We start from the raw sequence: 17002 nt of genomic DNA, 5'->3' as shown, positions 1-17002 counted from the left end.
GGGGAAGGTAATCTCCTGTGCCTGGACCTGCTCAGAGGTGAGGCTGATTCCCAGAGCCTCGGCCTGCTCAGGAGTGAGAGTGATCCCCTGTGCTTTAGTCCGTTGAGAGATAAGAGTGATCCCTAAAGCCTGGGCCTGCTCAGAGGTGAGCATGGTCCCCAGAGCCTGGGCTTGCTCAGGAGTGAGGGTGATCCTCTGTGCCTTAGTAAGCGTGATCCCCAAAGCCTGGACCTGCTCAGGGGTGAGCATGGCCCCCAGAGCCTGAGCCTGCTCAGGGGTGAGGGAGATCCTCTGTGCCATAGTCTGTTGAGGGGTGAGAGCTATCCCTAGAGCCTGGGCCTGCTCAGGGGTCAGCATGGTCCCCAGAGCCTGAGCCTGCTCAGGGGTGAGCATGGTCCCCAGCGATTGGGCCTGCTCAGGAGTGAGGGTGATCCTCTGTGCCATAGTCTGTTGAGGGGTGAGGGCTATTCCTAGAGCCTGGGCCTGCTCAGGGGTGAGCATGGTCCCCAGAGATTGGGCCTGCTCAGGAGTGAGGGTGATCCTCTGTGCCATAAGCTGTTGAGGAGTGAAGGTTATCCCTAGAGCCTGGGCCTGCTCAGGGGTGAGCATGGTCCCCAGAGATTGGGCCTGCTCAGGGGTGAGGGTGATCCTCTGTGCCATAGTCTGTCCAGATAGAAGAGTGATCCCCAGAGCCTGGGCCTGCTCAGGGGTAAGCATGGTCCCCAGAGCCTGGGCTTGCTCAGGAGTGAGGGTGATCCTTTGTGCCATAGTCTGTTGAGGGGTAAGAATGATTCCCAGAGCCTGAGCCTGCTCAACGGTGAGGGTAATCCCCTCTGCCTGAGTCTGTTGAGGGGTGAGACTGATCCCCAGAGCCTGGGCCTGCTCAGGGGTAAGCATGGTCACCTCTTCCTTAGTCTCTTGAGCAGTGAGAGTGATCCCCAGAGCCTGGGCCTGCTCAGGAGTGAGAGTGATCCCCAGAGTCTGGGCCTGCTCAGGGGTGAGGGTGATCCACTGTGCCTGGGCTTGCTCAGGGGTAAGGGTGATCCCCAGAGCCTGTGCCTGCTCGGGAGTGATGGTGATACTCTCTGCCTTAGTCTGTTGAGGGGTGATGGTGATCCCCAGAGCCTGGACCTGCTCAGGGGTAAGGGTGATCCCTAGAGTCCTAGCCTGCTCAGGTGTGAGGGTGATCCCCTGGGCCTTAGTCTGTTGAGGAGTCAGGGTGATCCCCAGAGCCTGGGCCTGCTCAGGAGTGAGGGTGATGCTCTGTGCCTTAGTCTGTTGAGGGGTCAGGGTGATCCCCAGAGCCTGGGCCTGCTCAGGGGTGAGGGTGATGCTCTTTGCCTTAGTCTGTTGAGGGGTCAGGGTGATCCCCAGATCCTGGGCCTGCTCAGGGGTGAGGGTGATGCTCTGTGCCTGAGTCTGTTGAGGGGTCAGGGTGATCCCCTTTGCCTTACTCTGTTGAGGGCTGAGGGTGATCCCCAGAGCCTGGGCCTGCGCTGGGGTGAGGGTGATGCTCTGTGCCTTGATCTGTTGAGGGGTGAGGGTGATCCCCAGAGCCTGTGCCTCCTCAGGGGTGAGGGTGATCCCCTGTGCCTTAGTCTGTTGAGGGGTGAGGGTTATTCCCAGGGCCTGGACCTGCTCAGGAGTGAGGGTGATCCCCTGTGCCTTTGCCTGCTCAGGGATGAGCGTGATCCCCAGATCCTGGGCCTGCTCAGGAGTGAGAGTGATCCCCAGATCCTGGGCCTGCTCAGGAGTGAGTGTTATCTGCTGTGACTGGGCCTGCTCAGGGGTGAGGGTGATCCCCATGGCCTGGGCCTGCTCAGGAGTGAGGGTGATCCCTTCTGCCTTAGTCTGTTGAGCTGTCAGTGTAATCTCCAGATCCTGGGCCTGCTCAGGAGTGAGAGTGGTCCCCAGAGCCTGGGCCTGTTCAGGGGTGAGGGTGATCCCTTGTGACTTGATCTGTTGAGGGGTGAAGGTGATCCCCAAAGCCTGAGCTTGCTCAGGGGTGAGGGTGATCCCCAGAGCCTGCTTAGGCGTGAAGGGGACACCCTGTGCTTGGGTCTGCTCAGGGGTTAGAGGGATCCCTAAGGCCTGGGCCTGCTCACGGGTGATGATCATCTCCTGAGTCCGGGCCTGCTCAGGGGTTAAGGTGATCTGAGCCTGGGCTTGCTCAGGGGTGAAAGTGATGGATTTTCTTGGAGACTGTCCAGAAATATGAAATGCCCCTGATGCAGTCATTTCAGTGGAAGCAGTAGAAGTGCTTGGTATAAAGTGTGTTTCATCATCAAGTATCTTTGCTGTCTTGAAATGTGCACGGGACAATTCTCTTTCATATAGCCGGAAGAAGTCTTTCAATACTTTCTTCCACTTTTGAGACATTGCCATTGATATCTGAACCTCTGCATGCCGTGGTTCTTCGTAAATTTTCTCTTCAGCCTTCATTAGATCCGTTACTGCTGCTTCTTCCTTCCCCTGCCTTTCCTGATCATCTACCTTTCTCTGTGACTCCTGTTTTTCTTCCTCTTCCTCCCAGCTGTCTTCCATCTCCAGAAACTCTGCTTCTTCCTCTGTTGCCTTCTGTCCTTTCTCCTCTAGTTCTTTCTTTTTTTGCTTTCTGGCTTTTACTCGATGTTTTGGCTTCTGATATTCCTCCTCCTCATCACTTTGCTTTGGCTTCTCACTTTGCTCCATCGGCCTTTGTGTTCTCTGCCTTTGCTGTCCCTTCCACATCTCTTCTTCCTGCAGTTGTTTCTGCTTCTGTCGTCCCCGTTTTCCCTCTGGCTGATACCAAGCCTCTTCCTCCTCATCGATTCTTTCTACAAGGTCCTTCTCTCCTTGCAACTGGGATTTTTTCCCTTGACCCTCTTGCAAATGTCCCTCCTGCCATTTCTTCCTTTCCTTGTGGTCTCTTCTTACTCCTGAGGGGACTGAAACCTTGGCTTGTGGAACATCTTTTTCACTTTCTAGTTCAGTGACAATCGCCTGTACTAAATTGGCAATCAGTGGGTCTGTGCTATGAGATGAGAGTAAGGTGCTAATTTCAGGCACTAGACTAGTTGACTTCTGCAAATCCTGTTCCGGTGTAAGTGGGGCTTCCTTGCTGTCTATCCTTTGTGCTTCCTTTTTTAAGTCTCTGTATTCTCTCAAGACTTCTGTAACAGTGTTAGCCACTTTTTGTAAATATTCCTCTATTGTTTCTTTGATGATTCCAATAGTCTCACCTTCTGTTCCCTTTAGTATTATTTCCTCTGTTGGTAAAGATTTTCTATCCAGAGACTTTTTTTCTATGCCACTAAATTTCTCAGTTAGAAAAGCCACTATGGCTTTCTGAAAGTCCTGTAAGCTACTCTTTTCACTTTTGCTGTCTAAACTTCCACGAAGGCTGGCAGGTTCTGCAGCCTCTCCAGATTGCCTCGATCGCATTTTAACTTCACGAGACTTGGCTTTCTTGGTAGAAATCAATGGTTCCTTCTCCTCATCTTTTCCTTCTTTAGTTGTGGGTTTTTCTCTAGAGAGTGATTGTTTCTTTACTTTTGTTTTCACTTTCTCATGTTGAGAATCCTGGGGTGGTCCGGGTGAGACTGCTTGACTTGTCGCCTCAGATTTCTTCTCTTTACTCTTTTCTGCCTCAGAGGGGAGTTCCTGTTTACTCTCTGGAGGTAACTGGCTTTTACCAGATGGATATTCAAACTTAGCCGCCTTCCTGAGTTGTCCCAATAGATCATCTATTTCACTCCTGCGATCTGAGCTCTTTGTGCCAACATCAGCAGATACAAGACCTTTTGATTTTATATAAGCGCTTAATCTTGATTCTTTTTTCTTTTCATCAATCAGACTTGATCTAGAGATGTCAGATACACGTGAACTTTTTGAGGACCTTGATTTCAGAACTATATCAGTCTCTTCTTTCTTTGGTAATACTTCTTCAATGATAATTTCCTTGCTATCTTGCAAAGGTTTTCTCAGCCTTTTTTCAAATAAAGCACTTTGCTCAGCAGTAACTGAGTCCTTCTTGACCCCTGAGACTTTGGTCTCATTACTTTGGGGCAAGTCTGTAGTAGCTTCAGATTTTTTCTCCAAAATATTCTCTACATTGCCTTCTGCATCTGTTTTGAAAATGGCCACAGATGACCTTGGAGAAATCTCAGATGACAGTTTCACAGTTGATACGGATGACACCTGGCGTCTTATATCTAAGGACTGCATAAGTTGTTCATATCTTGCTTGGGAGTCTATACTTTTGGATTGCAGAAGCTTTTCATATTTGTCCTCCATATCTTGAAGTTTATGCTCAAGTACGTCATTTTTTTCACTAAGATCATGTATTGTCCTCAAAGATAACTCCCTTTCTCTCTTATTCATTTCACTTGCTTTCAAGTTGGCAATTTGGAGAGCAGCAATTTTCACTTCTTCATTTAGCATATTAACAGCTTTTAAAAAATTGAATAATGTCGATGATATATATTTAATAGCACTGTTTTCCAATTTGCTGAATGCTCCAGTGCCTATGAGTTCCTGGAGCATATCTTGGATTTCTGAAACCTTTGTTCTTGTTACAAGTTCATCACTAATCATCTGATCTGGTTTTAAAGCATGGACTGTGGCAGGTCGTTTTACAGCTCTCTCTTTCCAAGGTTTCCAGAGAGTACCTCTGATAGCTGGAAAGAAAGAATCAAAGCCATGACACATAACAAAATGAGGTTGTGTTTCTTCTTTTGTGTTGTGTGATATCTACGCTTAAGCCTTAGAGACATGAGCCTAAATTAAAGACTCATCAGAAGGGGGCCAGGCAGTAGTATACTGGGTTAAGTGCACATAGGATGAAGCACAGGGACCCGCACAAGGATCTCGGTTCAAGCCCTGAACTCCCCACCTGCAGGGGGGGTCACTTCACAAGTATTGAAGCAGGTCTGCAGGTGTCTACCCCCCTCCCATTTCTCCACCCACTCTCAATTTCTTGTCCTATCCCAAAAATAAGTAAATAAGTAAAATGGCTTCAGGAGCAGTGATTTAACTGAGTGGCACTGAGCCCCAGCAATAAGCAGTGGTTGAGCTATTATACTAAGTGAGAGCGACTATATTTAGCAGCTGGGAGGTTGCACAGCAGGTGCAGTACATGCATGAAGCCTGGGCTTTGATTCCAAAACAGCACTGGTCTCTCTACCTCTCTGTGTGTGTGTCACTAAATAAACAAATACATACATTTTTTTAAGACTCAAGGAATGACTTGTGTGGCGGACTGTATGCATTGCCATTGCCACATACATGCTCCACGGGTACCATGGCACTGGTGGATGTTCTGTTCCTATAGTGTTTCTCCCTCTCTGTTTCTCCCTCTTTTTCTCTCTGTCTCTCTATCTGAAATAAAAAGAATGCAAGAAGTTCATCTGGGAGAACATATAAATTGCACATGCACAAGATCCTTCCTGACACAAAAGAAGTCAGTATTTGAAAGGATTTCAACAATGATCAATGGAAAATACAGCAATTTCTGCCCCCCACAAAAAAAATAGGATGATGAACACCCCACCCCCCCATAGCCTGGGAAAGGGTACAGTGGATGGATTGTTGGACTTTCAAGCATGAGGTACAGAGTTGGGTCCCTGGCATCGAGTGAGCCAGACTGATGCTCAGGTTCTCTATCTCTCTTTCTTGCTCCACCTCTCTCTTTCATTAATACTTTTATTTATTTATTTATTTTGCCTCCAGGATTATTGCCGGGGCTCAGTGCCTGCACTACAAATTCATTGCTCCTGGAGACCTTTTTTTTCTTTCCCATTGTTGTTGCTGCTATTGTTATTGTTGCTATTGTTGTTGTTGGATAGGACAGAGAGAAATTGAGAGAGGAGGGGAAGAGAGAGAAGGGGAGAGAAAGATAGTTACCTGCAGACCTGCTTCAACACTTGTGAAGCAACTCTCCTGCAGGTGGGGAGCCAGGGGACCCTTGTGCCTGTCCTTGTGCTTTGTGCTATGTGCGATTAACATGGTGCATCACCGCCTGGCCCCCATAAACACTTTTTTAAACCAACCCCCAAAAAAATTTTAGGGGGGATCAGGCGGTGGCACACCTGGTTAAGTGCACACGTTGCAGTGTGCAAGGTTGCAGGTTCAAGTCCCTAGTAGCCACCTGCAAAGAGGAAAATTTGCGAGCGGTGGAGCAGGGCTGCAGGTGTCTGTCTCTCTCCCTCTGTCTTCCCCTTCCCTCTCAATTCCTCTTTTACTTACTTAAAAATTGATCAAAGGCATATATATATATATATATATATATATATATATATATATACACAAATTAAGAAACATTTATTCAAGAACAATCACCGAAGCTCAGTAATGTAAGTGAAACCCTGTGATGCTTTTTCCTGGTCCAAGTCCCCAAATCCATAGCCTGGTAGCTCCGCCAGAGAGAGGTGAGTCGTGAGAATCAACAGCTACACTGCTGTAATGGGGGTGAGGGTGAAGGAGAGACTATGTTTAACAAGGAGGAAAAAAAATGCCCCTATATCGCAGCAAAGTAAAAGACTCTGAGGTGGGTCGGGTTGGGGGGGGGGGGGAAGAGTACAGGTCCAAGAAGGATGACAGAGGACCTAAAGGGGGTTGTATTGTTATGTGGAAAACTGAGAAATGTTATGCATGTACACACTATTGTATTTACTGTCGAATGTAAAACATTAATATTCCAATAAAGAAATTTAAAAAAATGCCCCTAGGGAGGACACTGTCCAAAATAGTACTTTCTTAACTCATATATAAGTTGAATAGCAAAGAGTTAAACAGGTTTACTGGATCAATCAATGATTGACTAAGCTATCCTAAGCCAAAGTGACCACTGAAAATTCAGATAAAATTTAAAAACAGATATGTATGTATATTTGCCTCCAGGGTGATTGCTGGGGCTCGGTGCCTGCACTACGAATCCAGTACTCCTGGAGGCCATTTTTTCCTTTTGTTGCCCTTGTTGTTTATTGTTATTATTATTGTTGTCATTGCTGCTGCTGTTGTACAGGACAGAGAGAAATTGAGAAAGGGGGATAGAGAAACACCTGCAGACCTGCTTCACCACTTGTGGAGCAACCGCCCCTGCAGGCGGGGAGCCGAGGGCTAGAACCGGGATCTTTATGCCGGTCCTTGTGCTTTAAAGCCATGTGCACTTAACCCGCTACACTACCGCCCAGTCCTCCAAAAAACATATTTTTAAAAGAAAAAGGAGGAGGAGGCAAAAATGATGATAAAGATGTAGCAGAGAGGCTAGTGACAGCACAATGTGGGAGGAGACAGATTTCATCTAGGCAAGTCACTAAACAAATCAACCAAGGGGGAGTCTGGTGGTAGCGCGGGTTAAGCACAGGTGGTGCGAAATGCAAGAACCAGTGTAAAGATCCTGGTTCAAGCTCCTGGCTTCCCACCTGTAGGGGAGTCACTTCACAAGCGGCTAACAGCAGGTCTATCATTCTCTCCTCCTGTCTTCCCCTTCTCTCTCCATTTCTCTCTGTCCTATCCAACAACAACAATAATAACTACTACAACAATAAAACAACAAGGGCAACAAAATGGAGTAAAAAAAAAAAAAAAACAAGGGCAGAGGGTAGACAGCATAATGGTTATGCAAAGAGACTCTCATGCCTGAAGCTCCAAAGTCCCAGGTTCAATCCCTCACCACCATAAGCCAGCACTGAACAGTCCTTTGGTTAAGAAAGAAAGAGAGGTGGCCCGGAAGGTGGCGCAGTAGTAAAGTTTTGGACTCTCAAATATGAGGTCCGGAGTTCGATCCCCAGCAGCACATGTGCCAGAGTGATGTCTGGTTCTTTCTCTCTCCTCCTATCTTTCTCATAAATAAGTAAAATATTAAAAAAAAAAAAAAAAAAAAAAGGAAGGAAGAAAGAAAGAAAGAAAGAAAGAAAGAAAGAAAGAAAGAAAGAAAGAAACCAAAAAGAGGTCCAGCAAAAGAGCTTACTAGAAGCTGGGTTGTGATACACACAGTAGAGTGTACTCCCCATGGGTGAGTACCTGGACTCAGGATTCCAGTCCCAGACCGGAGAAGGAAAGCTCCATGAGTGGTGGAGCAGTAAACAAATGTCTTTCTCTCCCTCTCTCAAACTCTTCCCCATTTCTGTCTCTATAGGAAAAAAAAAAGAAAATAACAGTGAAGTGGTAAAGTCACTGTGCAAGCGCTGAGCCTCAGAAACAACACTGGTTGGTGGTCAAAAAAAGAAAGAAAAGGGCGAGGGTAGATAGGATAGTGGTTATGTAGAGTCTGTCTTATGCCTGATGCTGCAAAGTCCTAGATTCAATCCCCTGCACCACCATAAACCAGAGCTAAGCAATGCTTTGGTAAAATTAATAGGAATAATAATAAAAGGGAAGAGAGGCCAGGTGGTGGTGCACCTGTTTATGTGCACATATTACAGTGCCTGCAAGTTCAAACCCCCAGTCCCCACCTGCAGGGGGAAAGCTTCACAAGTGGTGAAGCAGGGCTTCAGGTCTCTCTCTGTCTCTTTCCCTATCTCTATCTCTCCATCCCCCCTCAATTTTTCTCTATCTCTATCCAATAATAAAAATAAATAAAAACTACCTTTAAAAGCATTCTAGGGAGTCTGGCGGTAGCACAGTGGGTTAAGCCCACATGGTGCCCAGCGCAAGGACAGTCGTAAGGATCCTGGTTGGATCCCCCGGCTCCCCACATGCAGGGGCATTGCTTTACAAGTGGTGAAGCAGGTCTGCAGGTGTCTATGTTTCTCTCCCCCTCTCTGTCTTCCCCTCCTCTCTCCATTTCTCTCTGTCCTATCTAACAATGATGACATCAATAACAACAATAATAACTACAACCATAAAACAACAAGGGCAACAAAAGAGAATAAATAAATATTTTTTTAAAAAAAGAGGGCAGGGGTAGATAGCACAATGGTTATGCAAATAGACTTTCATGCCTGAGGCTCCAAAGTCCCAGGTTCAATCTTCTGCCCCACCATAAGCCAGAGCTGAGCAGTGCTCTGGTAAAAAAAAAAAAAAAAAAAAAAAAGAGTTAAAAATAAAAGTCTGGGTGGTGGCGCAGTGGTAAAGCTTTGGACTCTCAAGCAAGAGGTCCCAGCCAGGTTTGATCCCTCGCAACCCATGTGCCAGAGTGATGTCTAGTTCTTTCTCTCTCCTGTCTTTCTCATAAATAAATAAAATCTTTAAAAAGAAAGAAAAAGAAAAGAAAAGAGAGAGAAAAAATAAATCTTAGATTGGAAAAAAAAAGTGGGGGTTGGGGCAGGTCACTCAAATAATGTTCACTGACCCAGGTTCAAGCCCAGTGGCCAACATATTGGAGGAAGCTTCTGTGCTGTGGTGTCTTTCCCTATATCTCTGTTTCGTTGTATTTGAAAAAAATAATCCCAGAGCAGTGACAACGAAAATAAAACACACATACACACACATCCCTGGAGATTGTAGAGTAATCAGAACTAGAGTTGCTATAATGTATTATCTAAAATGCCCAGTTTTCACCATAAAAAAGCAGAATGTGAAGAAAAATGTGTGCCCCCACGCACAAGGGGAAAAGCTTACATCAAACATTCCTCACCTGTAGGAGGGTCTCTTCATAATTGGTGACGCAAGCCTGCAGGTGTTTACCTTTCTTCCTCTTTCCCTCCCCCTCCTCTATCAATTTTTCTCTATCCAATCTAATAAAATATAAAAAGGGGGGAAATAAAGGAAAAAATGGCTTCTGGGAGTAGTGGATTCAGCTGGTAGAGCTCACACTTTGACACGTATATGCACAAAGACTTGGCTTGAGCCCCCCACCACCACCACCTGGGAAGCCTCACAAGCAGTGCAGCTGTGGTATAGTACCTCTCCTTAGCTCTCTTTCTCTTTCTGACTCGCACCCTCTATCTGCAAAAAAGAAGAGCGTCCCCCAGGAGCAGTATAATTGCACAGGTGTGAAAGCCTGGCAGAAAAAAAGAAAGGGTGGAAGGAGGGAAAAGAGGAAGAGAGAAAAAGACAAAGAAAGGAAGGAAGAATAAGGAAGAAAGAGAGAGAAAAGGTTATCTAAGGCTAGAGGTAGAAGTGAAGATTGCTGGAGCCAAGCGGTTGTGCACACTGTTAAACACGCATAGTGCCAGGCACAAGGACCCACACAAGCATCCAGCTCGCCATCTACAGGGGAGAACTTTCACAAGCAGTGAAGCAGGTCTGCCGGTGTCTCTCTGTCTCTCTCCCTCTCTGTCTCTCCCTCTTCTCTCAATTTCTCTTTGTCCTATCCAATAGAAATGAAAAAAAATGGCCACCAGGAGCAGTGGATGGGTAGTGTCAGTTCCAATCCCCAGCAATAACCCTTGAGGAAAGAGAAAGAAAAAAAGGAAAGAAAGAAAAAATAAAGAAAGGAAGGAAGGAAGGAAGGAAGAGTGGTGGGGGTAGTGGTGGCGCAGTGGATAAAGCACTGGACTCTGAAGCCTGAGGTTCTGAGTTCAATGCCTTGCAGCACATGTACCAGAGTGATGTCTGGTTCTTTCTGTCCTATCTTTCAAATAAATAAATAAATAAAACTTTTTTTGAAAAAGAATTTAAGATTGCTTTTTTTAAAAAAAAGATTTTATTTATTTATGAGAAGGATAGGAGGAGAGAGAAAGAACCAGACATCACTCTGGCACATGTGCTGCCAGGGATCGAACTTAGGACCTCATGCTTGAGAGTCCAAAACCTTACCACTGCGCCACCTCCCAGACCACAAAGATTGCTTATAATGGGCGTAGGGCATTTGGAGAATGGCAAAAATGTCTGAAAATTGGATGCTCTCAATTCACTCAAAAGTCAGTCATTGAATTGTATGCTTAACATAAGTGAATCTCCTGATATATAAATTATACTTCAGTAAAGTTGTTTCATTAGAGAGAGAAAAAAAAGTCAAATCTAGGGGGCCGGGCAGTAGTGCAGCACAGATTGAGCGCACGTGGCGCAAAGCGCTAGGACTGGCCTAAGGATCCAGTTTCTAGCTCCCCGCTCCCCGCCTGCAGGGGGGTCTTTTCACAGGCGGTGAAGCAGGTCTGCAGGTGTCTGTCTGTCTTTCTCTTCCCCTCTCTGTCTTCCCCTCCTTTCTCCATTTCTCGCTGTCCTATCTAACAACAACGACAGCAATAACAACAATGTTGAACAACACGGGAAACAAAAGGGAAAAAAAACGGCCTCCAGGAGCAGTGGATTCATAGTGCAGGCACCAAGCCCCAGCAATAACTCTGGAGACAAAAAAAAAAAGTCAAATCTATTTCCAAGATCTTAAAGTATACTTACTTGTTTTTTTCTTCTGCCTCTTCTTTTCATCAATCAGAGATGAAGTGATTTTAGATAGTAACTCAACATTTTCTTCAATATTTTTTAATGTGTCTGGTAAAAACTCTACTTGTGTTAACCAGTAGTACCATTCATCAATATCAACTTCAGTCATCTCGGACAAAGTAGCATCTTGAGGAGAGTATAAAAATATTATTTTTAGGCAGAAAAGACAATTGTAATCACAAAGGCTTGTAATAATGGCAAACTACTCAATATTAATTACAGTATTAAAACTATAGAGAGGGCTGGGAAGATAGCATAAAGATTATGCAAGAAAACTTTCATGCCTGAGGCTCCTATGTCGCAGGTTCATTCCCCAGCATTACCATAGACCAGAGCTGAGCAGTGCTCTGGTGAAAAATAGAACAGAAATGTAGGTATCTCCTACTTACTGCTATTCTGAGACATTCTTCTGTAAAGTGTGAAAGGAAGGCTAGACAATAAGTCTCAAATACGAAAATACGAGTAACAACAAAAGTTGTCTACTTGGTTTAGTTGTCCTTGACTCTTGGGAAGTAGATATCTAATGTGAATTTGTGCTTTAATATTAGGGATCTCAGCCCCCAATTAGCTTTTTTGGTAAATTATGAAGTATTTTATGAACCTGGTTACATAAGATTTCTTGCAACTAAGTGAAATTCCTCCTTTCCACATTTCCTTTTTTTTTTTTTTTTTATTGAGACGGGAAGATAGAAAGGGATAAAGACACCTGCAGCACTACTTCACCATTCAAAAAAGATTTCCCTGCAGGTGGGGACCAGGGGTTTGAACCTGGGTCCTTGTGCACTATATTGTGTGTGCTTAACCACACGCGCCACCACCTGGTTCCTCACACTCTATGTCTCCTCTGTCAAATATTGGTTCTAGATACTGAGGTTGTGGCACTGGATTCCCTGTTTTCACAGCGCTTACATTCTAGTGAAAGGAGACAAGTATATAAAAAAGAATGTTAGTTACAGGCTCACCAAATACCTCACTTGGAAAACGCTCTTTGCCATGCATACAACCCAGGTTCAAATCCAGCCTTCACCTCATTGGAGGATGTTTTAGCCTTGTGAGCTCGGTTCCTCTCCCCCCCACCTCTCTCCCTCTGCTTCTCTAATTATCTGAAAAAGAACACCTGGAGCAGCCAAGTCATGATGATGACAAGAAGAAGAATGCTAATTATATAACGTGTCAGATGATACATGCTACTAGGCAGTAGTATGAATGAAGAGTTGTAAGTAGACACTGCAAAGGGACTAGGGAATGGATATAGTAAGCAAGTCTTAAAAGAAAAAAAAGATGTATAAGTGAGGCATAAGCAGAGCCTGAATCGTGGTGGGAAATATCCAGTTCAGGCACAGTAGCACGAGAAGCGTGAAGGCATTGACAGCGGCTTTCTGCCCCCGTGAATAGCTGGCACTAAGCAAGCACGTCTACGTTTCCCTTATTTTGTTCTCATGAGAAGAGGAAAATGGTCTTCTGAATACCCTTACTCTTTTCTTCTTCTTTTCAAAGATTTTATTTCTTTATTAATGAGAAATATAGGAGGAGAGAAAGAACCAGACATCACTCTGGCACTGTGCAACCAGGGATTGAACTCAGGACCTCAGGCTTGCAAGTCTAATGCTTTAGCCACTGTGCCACCTCCCAGACCACCTCTTTTCTCCTTCTTCTTCCCCTTCTTCTTCTTCTTCTTAACTTTTTTTTTCTTTATTTTTTGTTGCCCTTGTTTTTTTATTATTATTATTATTGTTGTTGTAGATGTTGTCATTGTTGGATAGGACAGAGAGAAATGGAGATAGGAGTGGAAGACAGAGAGGGGGAGAGAAAGACACCTGCAGACCTGCTTCACCGCTTGTGAAGTGACTCCCCTGCAGATGGAGAGCCGGGGGCTCGAACCGGGATCCTCACGCCAGTCCTTGCACTTTGCACCACGTGCACTTAACCCACTGCGCTACCGCCCAACTCTTTTTTTTTTTTTTTTTTTTTTTTTACCAGACCACTTCTCAGCTCTGGCTTCTGGTGGAAGGATTGAACCTGGGACTTGATGGAGCTTCAGGTATGAGTCTGTTTGCATAACCATTATGCTACCTACCCCCACCTCTTTTCTTCTTTAAACTGATAAATTCTTGGTTTTCCTATGAATCATTTCTAGAAACTTACGCCACTCTTCCAACCAGGCCAGTATATGGACAAGAGTCTTTTCTTTAAAGTCAATACTATTAGAACAGATATTTAATTTTTCCAGCAAATTATTTCTCCGTTTCTTATGTTCTGCAAGAGAGATCTTCCTTTTAGAGCTCGCAATGTCTTCAGCAGCATAGCGAGTTATTATTCGATGGACATTGTCCATTATATCACTCATCTTCATATTAATATCCTATAAGGATGAGAAGGGGGGATATACTCATGTTTATCAGCGTGGCCGTTCACCTGATAGAGTACACACGATGCTTTGGGGCCTCAAGAGCTTCTTTGGAGGTTCTAGCAGGGGAGCGCAGCTACTCCTATACCCTCGACCGAAGACCGGTCCGTCTCTATTCCGGGAAGGCCGTCCTCTTCGACCGAGCGTGCAGCTTCGGGAGGGACGCACATGGAGCGGTGAGGGAGGAAGGGGACACCTGCCTAGCCAGCCAGATCAGCCGAAACAACCCTGGCGATCAATGGGGTGACAGATATCGCAGCCAGACCGCCCTCACATCCCACACGATGCTTTGTATAAGGACCTGGGTTGAGCTCAGGTGCTCACCTGCTGAAGGGAAGTGTCATGAGTAGTGAAGCTGTGCTGCAGGTGGATCTTTTTCTCTCTGTCTGTCTCTCACCCTCGATCAAAAAGAAGAAAAAAGAGGGTCCATCCAAGTGGTGGCACACCTGGTTAAGAGCACATGCTACAATGCACAAGAACCCAGGTTCAAACCCCCAGCTCCCACCTGCAGGAGGAAACCTTCACAAGTGAAGAAGCAGTGCTGCAGGTGTCTCTCTCTTTTCCATCTCCCCACTCCCCTTTCAGTTTTTCTGTCTCTACCTAGATAAATAAATTAAAGAAAGAAAAAAAAAAAGCCAGTGGCAGTGCTGGAATTATGCAAGGACCAAACCTCCACAAAAATGCTGGCAGAAAAATAAATAAGTGGGAGTAGGACGGTAGCACTGTGGGTTAAGCGCAGGTGGCACAAAGCGCAAGGACCAGTTTAAGGATCCCAGTTTGAGCCCCCGAATCCCCACCTGCAGGGGAGTCGCTTCCAGGCGGTGAAGCAGGTCTACAGGTGTCTTTCTCTCCCCCTCTCTGTCTTCCCCTTCTCTCTCCATTTCTCTCTGTCCTGTCCAACAACAACAACAACAATAAAAAATAAAAATAAAAAAACAAGGGCAACAAAAGAGAATAAATTTAAAAAGTAATAAAAAAAAAAGTAAGTGGGGGGTAGATAATATAATGATTATGCAAAGACACTTTCTTCTTTATTATTCATTTATAAAAAGGAAACACTGACAAAACCATAGGATAAGAGGGGTACAACTCCACACAATTCCCACCACCAGAACTCTGTATCCCATCCCCTCCCCTGATAGCTTCCCTATTCTTTAACCTTCTGGGAGTATGGACGCAAGGTCATTGTGGGATGCAGGAGGTGGAAGGTCTGGCTTCTGTAATTGCTTCCCCACTGAACATGGGCATTGACAGGTCAATCCATAATCCCAGCCTGTCTCTCTCTTCCCCTAGTGGGGTGGGGTTCTGGAGAATCAGAGCTCCAGGTCACATTGGTGGGGTCGTCTGTCCAGGGAAGTCTGGTCACATCCTGCTAGCATCTGGAACCTGGTGGCTGAAAAGAGAGCTAACATAAAAAGCCAAACAAATGGTTGACTAATCATGAACCTAAAGGCTGGAGTAGTGCAGATGAAGAGTTGGGGGGGGGGGGGGGTCTCCATTTTGTAGATAGCTAGTAGGCCTATTTTAGTTATATTCCAAAGGGCCTGTGGCTGTACTAGTTTTTTTTTTTTTTTTTTCTCCTGAGCCTGAAATCTGATATGCAGGTGGATCCTAGTTATTGTCTGGAGGCAAAGAAACTTTCATGCCTGAGGCTCTCAAGTCCCAGATTCAATCCCCCACACCACCATAAGCCAGAGCTGAACAGTGCTCTGGTAAAAAAAAAAATAATAATAATAGTAATAATAATGGGAGTCGGGCAGTAGCACAACGGGTTAAGTGCACATGACACACAAAGTGCAAGGGCCAGGGTTCGAGCCCCCGGCTCCCCACCTGCAGGGGAGTCTCACTTCACAAGCAGTGAGGCAGGTCTGCAGGTGTCTATCTTTCTCTCCCCCTCTCTGTCTTCCTCTCCTCTATTTCTCTCTGTCCTGTCCAACAGCAGCAATGGCAACAATCACAACAAGAGCAACAAAATGGGGAAAATGGCCTCTAGGAGCATGGATTCGTAGTACAGGCCCCACCAATACCCTGGAGGCAAAAAAATGTTATCACTGGAGCTCAGTGTCAGTACTATGAAGCCACAACTCCCGTGGTCTTTTTTTTTTTTTTTTTTCCCCTTTTATTCCATAGGACAGAGAGAAATTGAGAGGAGAGGAGATAGAGAGGGAGAGAAAAAGACGCCTGCAGACCTGTTCCACCATTTGTTCCCTGCTACATGTCGGGAGTGGGGGCTTGAACACTGCTCCTTGCACATGTCCTTGCACTTAGTACTATGCGCACTTACCCAGGTGCACCAATGCCCAACCCCCCAAAACAATGAAATATTTCACACCACTAGAATGACTACTAGTAAAAAGAAAATAAACAGCAGTGTGGGGGAGATAGCATAATGGTTATGCAAACTGACTTTCATGCCTGTGGCTCCCATGTCCCAGGTTCAATCCCCACACCATCATAAACCAAAACTGAGCAGTGCTTGAGCAAGAAAAGAAAAGAAGCAAAAACAACAATGGGAAAATGGCCGCCTGGAGCAGTGGATTCATAGTGCAGGCACCGAGCCCCAGTGATTACCTTGGAGGCAAGAGAGAGAGAGGATATCAAGTATATATTTAATAAATGTATTTATTTATTTAATGTCGATAGAGACAGAGAAGGATAGAGAGAGAGAACACAAAGCCAAAGCTTCCTTCAATGCAGTGGGGGCGGGGGCAGACTGTAACATGGGCTGCATACATGGCAAACACTATCCAAGTGAGCTGTCTTGCCAGAGCCCTATTTAATGAGTTTATCTAATGAGAGAGGTGGAGGGAGAGAAGCAGAGCACTACGTTAGTGTTTGCAGTGCTGAGGGGTCAGACTTAGGGACTGGTGTAGGCAAGTCCTGTCTCACACCACTGAGCCACCTCCCCAGCCACAAGAGGCATTTGTTGAAGTGAGGATGTGGAAAAGTTGAAATTTCATGGTCCGGGAGGTGGCGCAGTGGATAAAGCATTGGACTCTCAAGCATGAGGTCCTGAGTTCAATCCCCGGCAGCACATGTATCAGAGTAATATCTAGTTCTTTATCTCTCCTCCTATTTTTCTCATGAATAAATTAAAGAAATATTAAAAAAAAAAAAAAGAAAAGTTGAAATTTTGGTGCGCTCACTACAGAAAACAGAACAGTAGCACAGTAGCTAGAACATTGGACATAAAAGGATGAGAGAGATACCAGGGGGCCAGGCGGTAGCGCAGTGGGTTAAATGCACTTGGAGCAAAGTGCAAGGACTGGTGCAATGATCCTGGTT

General features: G+C 45.5%; 1 protein-coding gene across 1 annotated transcript in view; it reads right to left on the bottom strand.

Moving 5' to 3' along the window:
- The window catches only part of FAM186A (family with sequence similarity 186 member A), a 49917-nt gene that overhangs the window by 22965 nt on the left and 9950 nt on the right, over positions 1–17002 (bottom strand). The window contains exons 2-4 of the mRNA XM_060193533.1: positions 13456–13672; positions 11266–11436; positions 946–4658 (exon numbers count right to left, since the gene is read on the bottom strand). Coding sequence (XP_060049516.1) covers positions 946–4658; positions 11266–11436; positions 13456–13672 — 4101 coding nt within the window. The remainder of the gene's footprint in view (positions 1–945; positions 4659–11265; positions 11437–13455; positions 13673–17002) is intronic.

This window comes from Erinaceus europaeus, chromosome 7 (assembly GCF_950295315.1).
Source record: "Erinaceus europaeus chromosome 7, mEriEur2.1, whole genome shotgun sequence".
In the NCBI taxonomy this organism is placed as follows: Eukaryota; Metazoa; Chordata; class Mammalia; order Eulipotyphla; family Erinaceidae; genus Erinaceus; species Erinaceus europaeus.
This window is presented reverse-complemented; position numbering and strand designations above follow the sequence as displayed.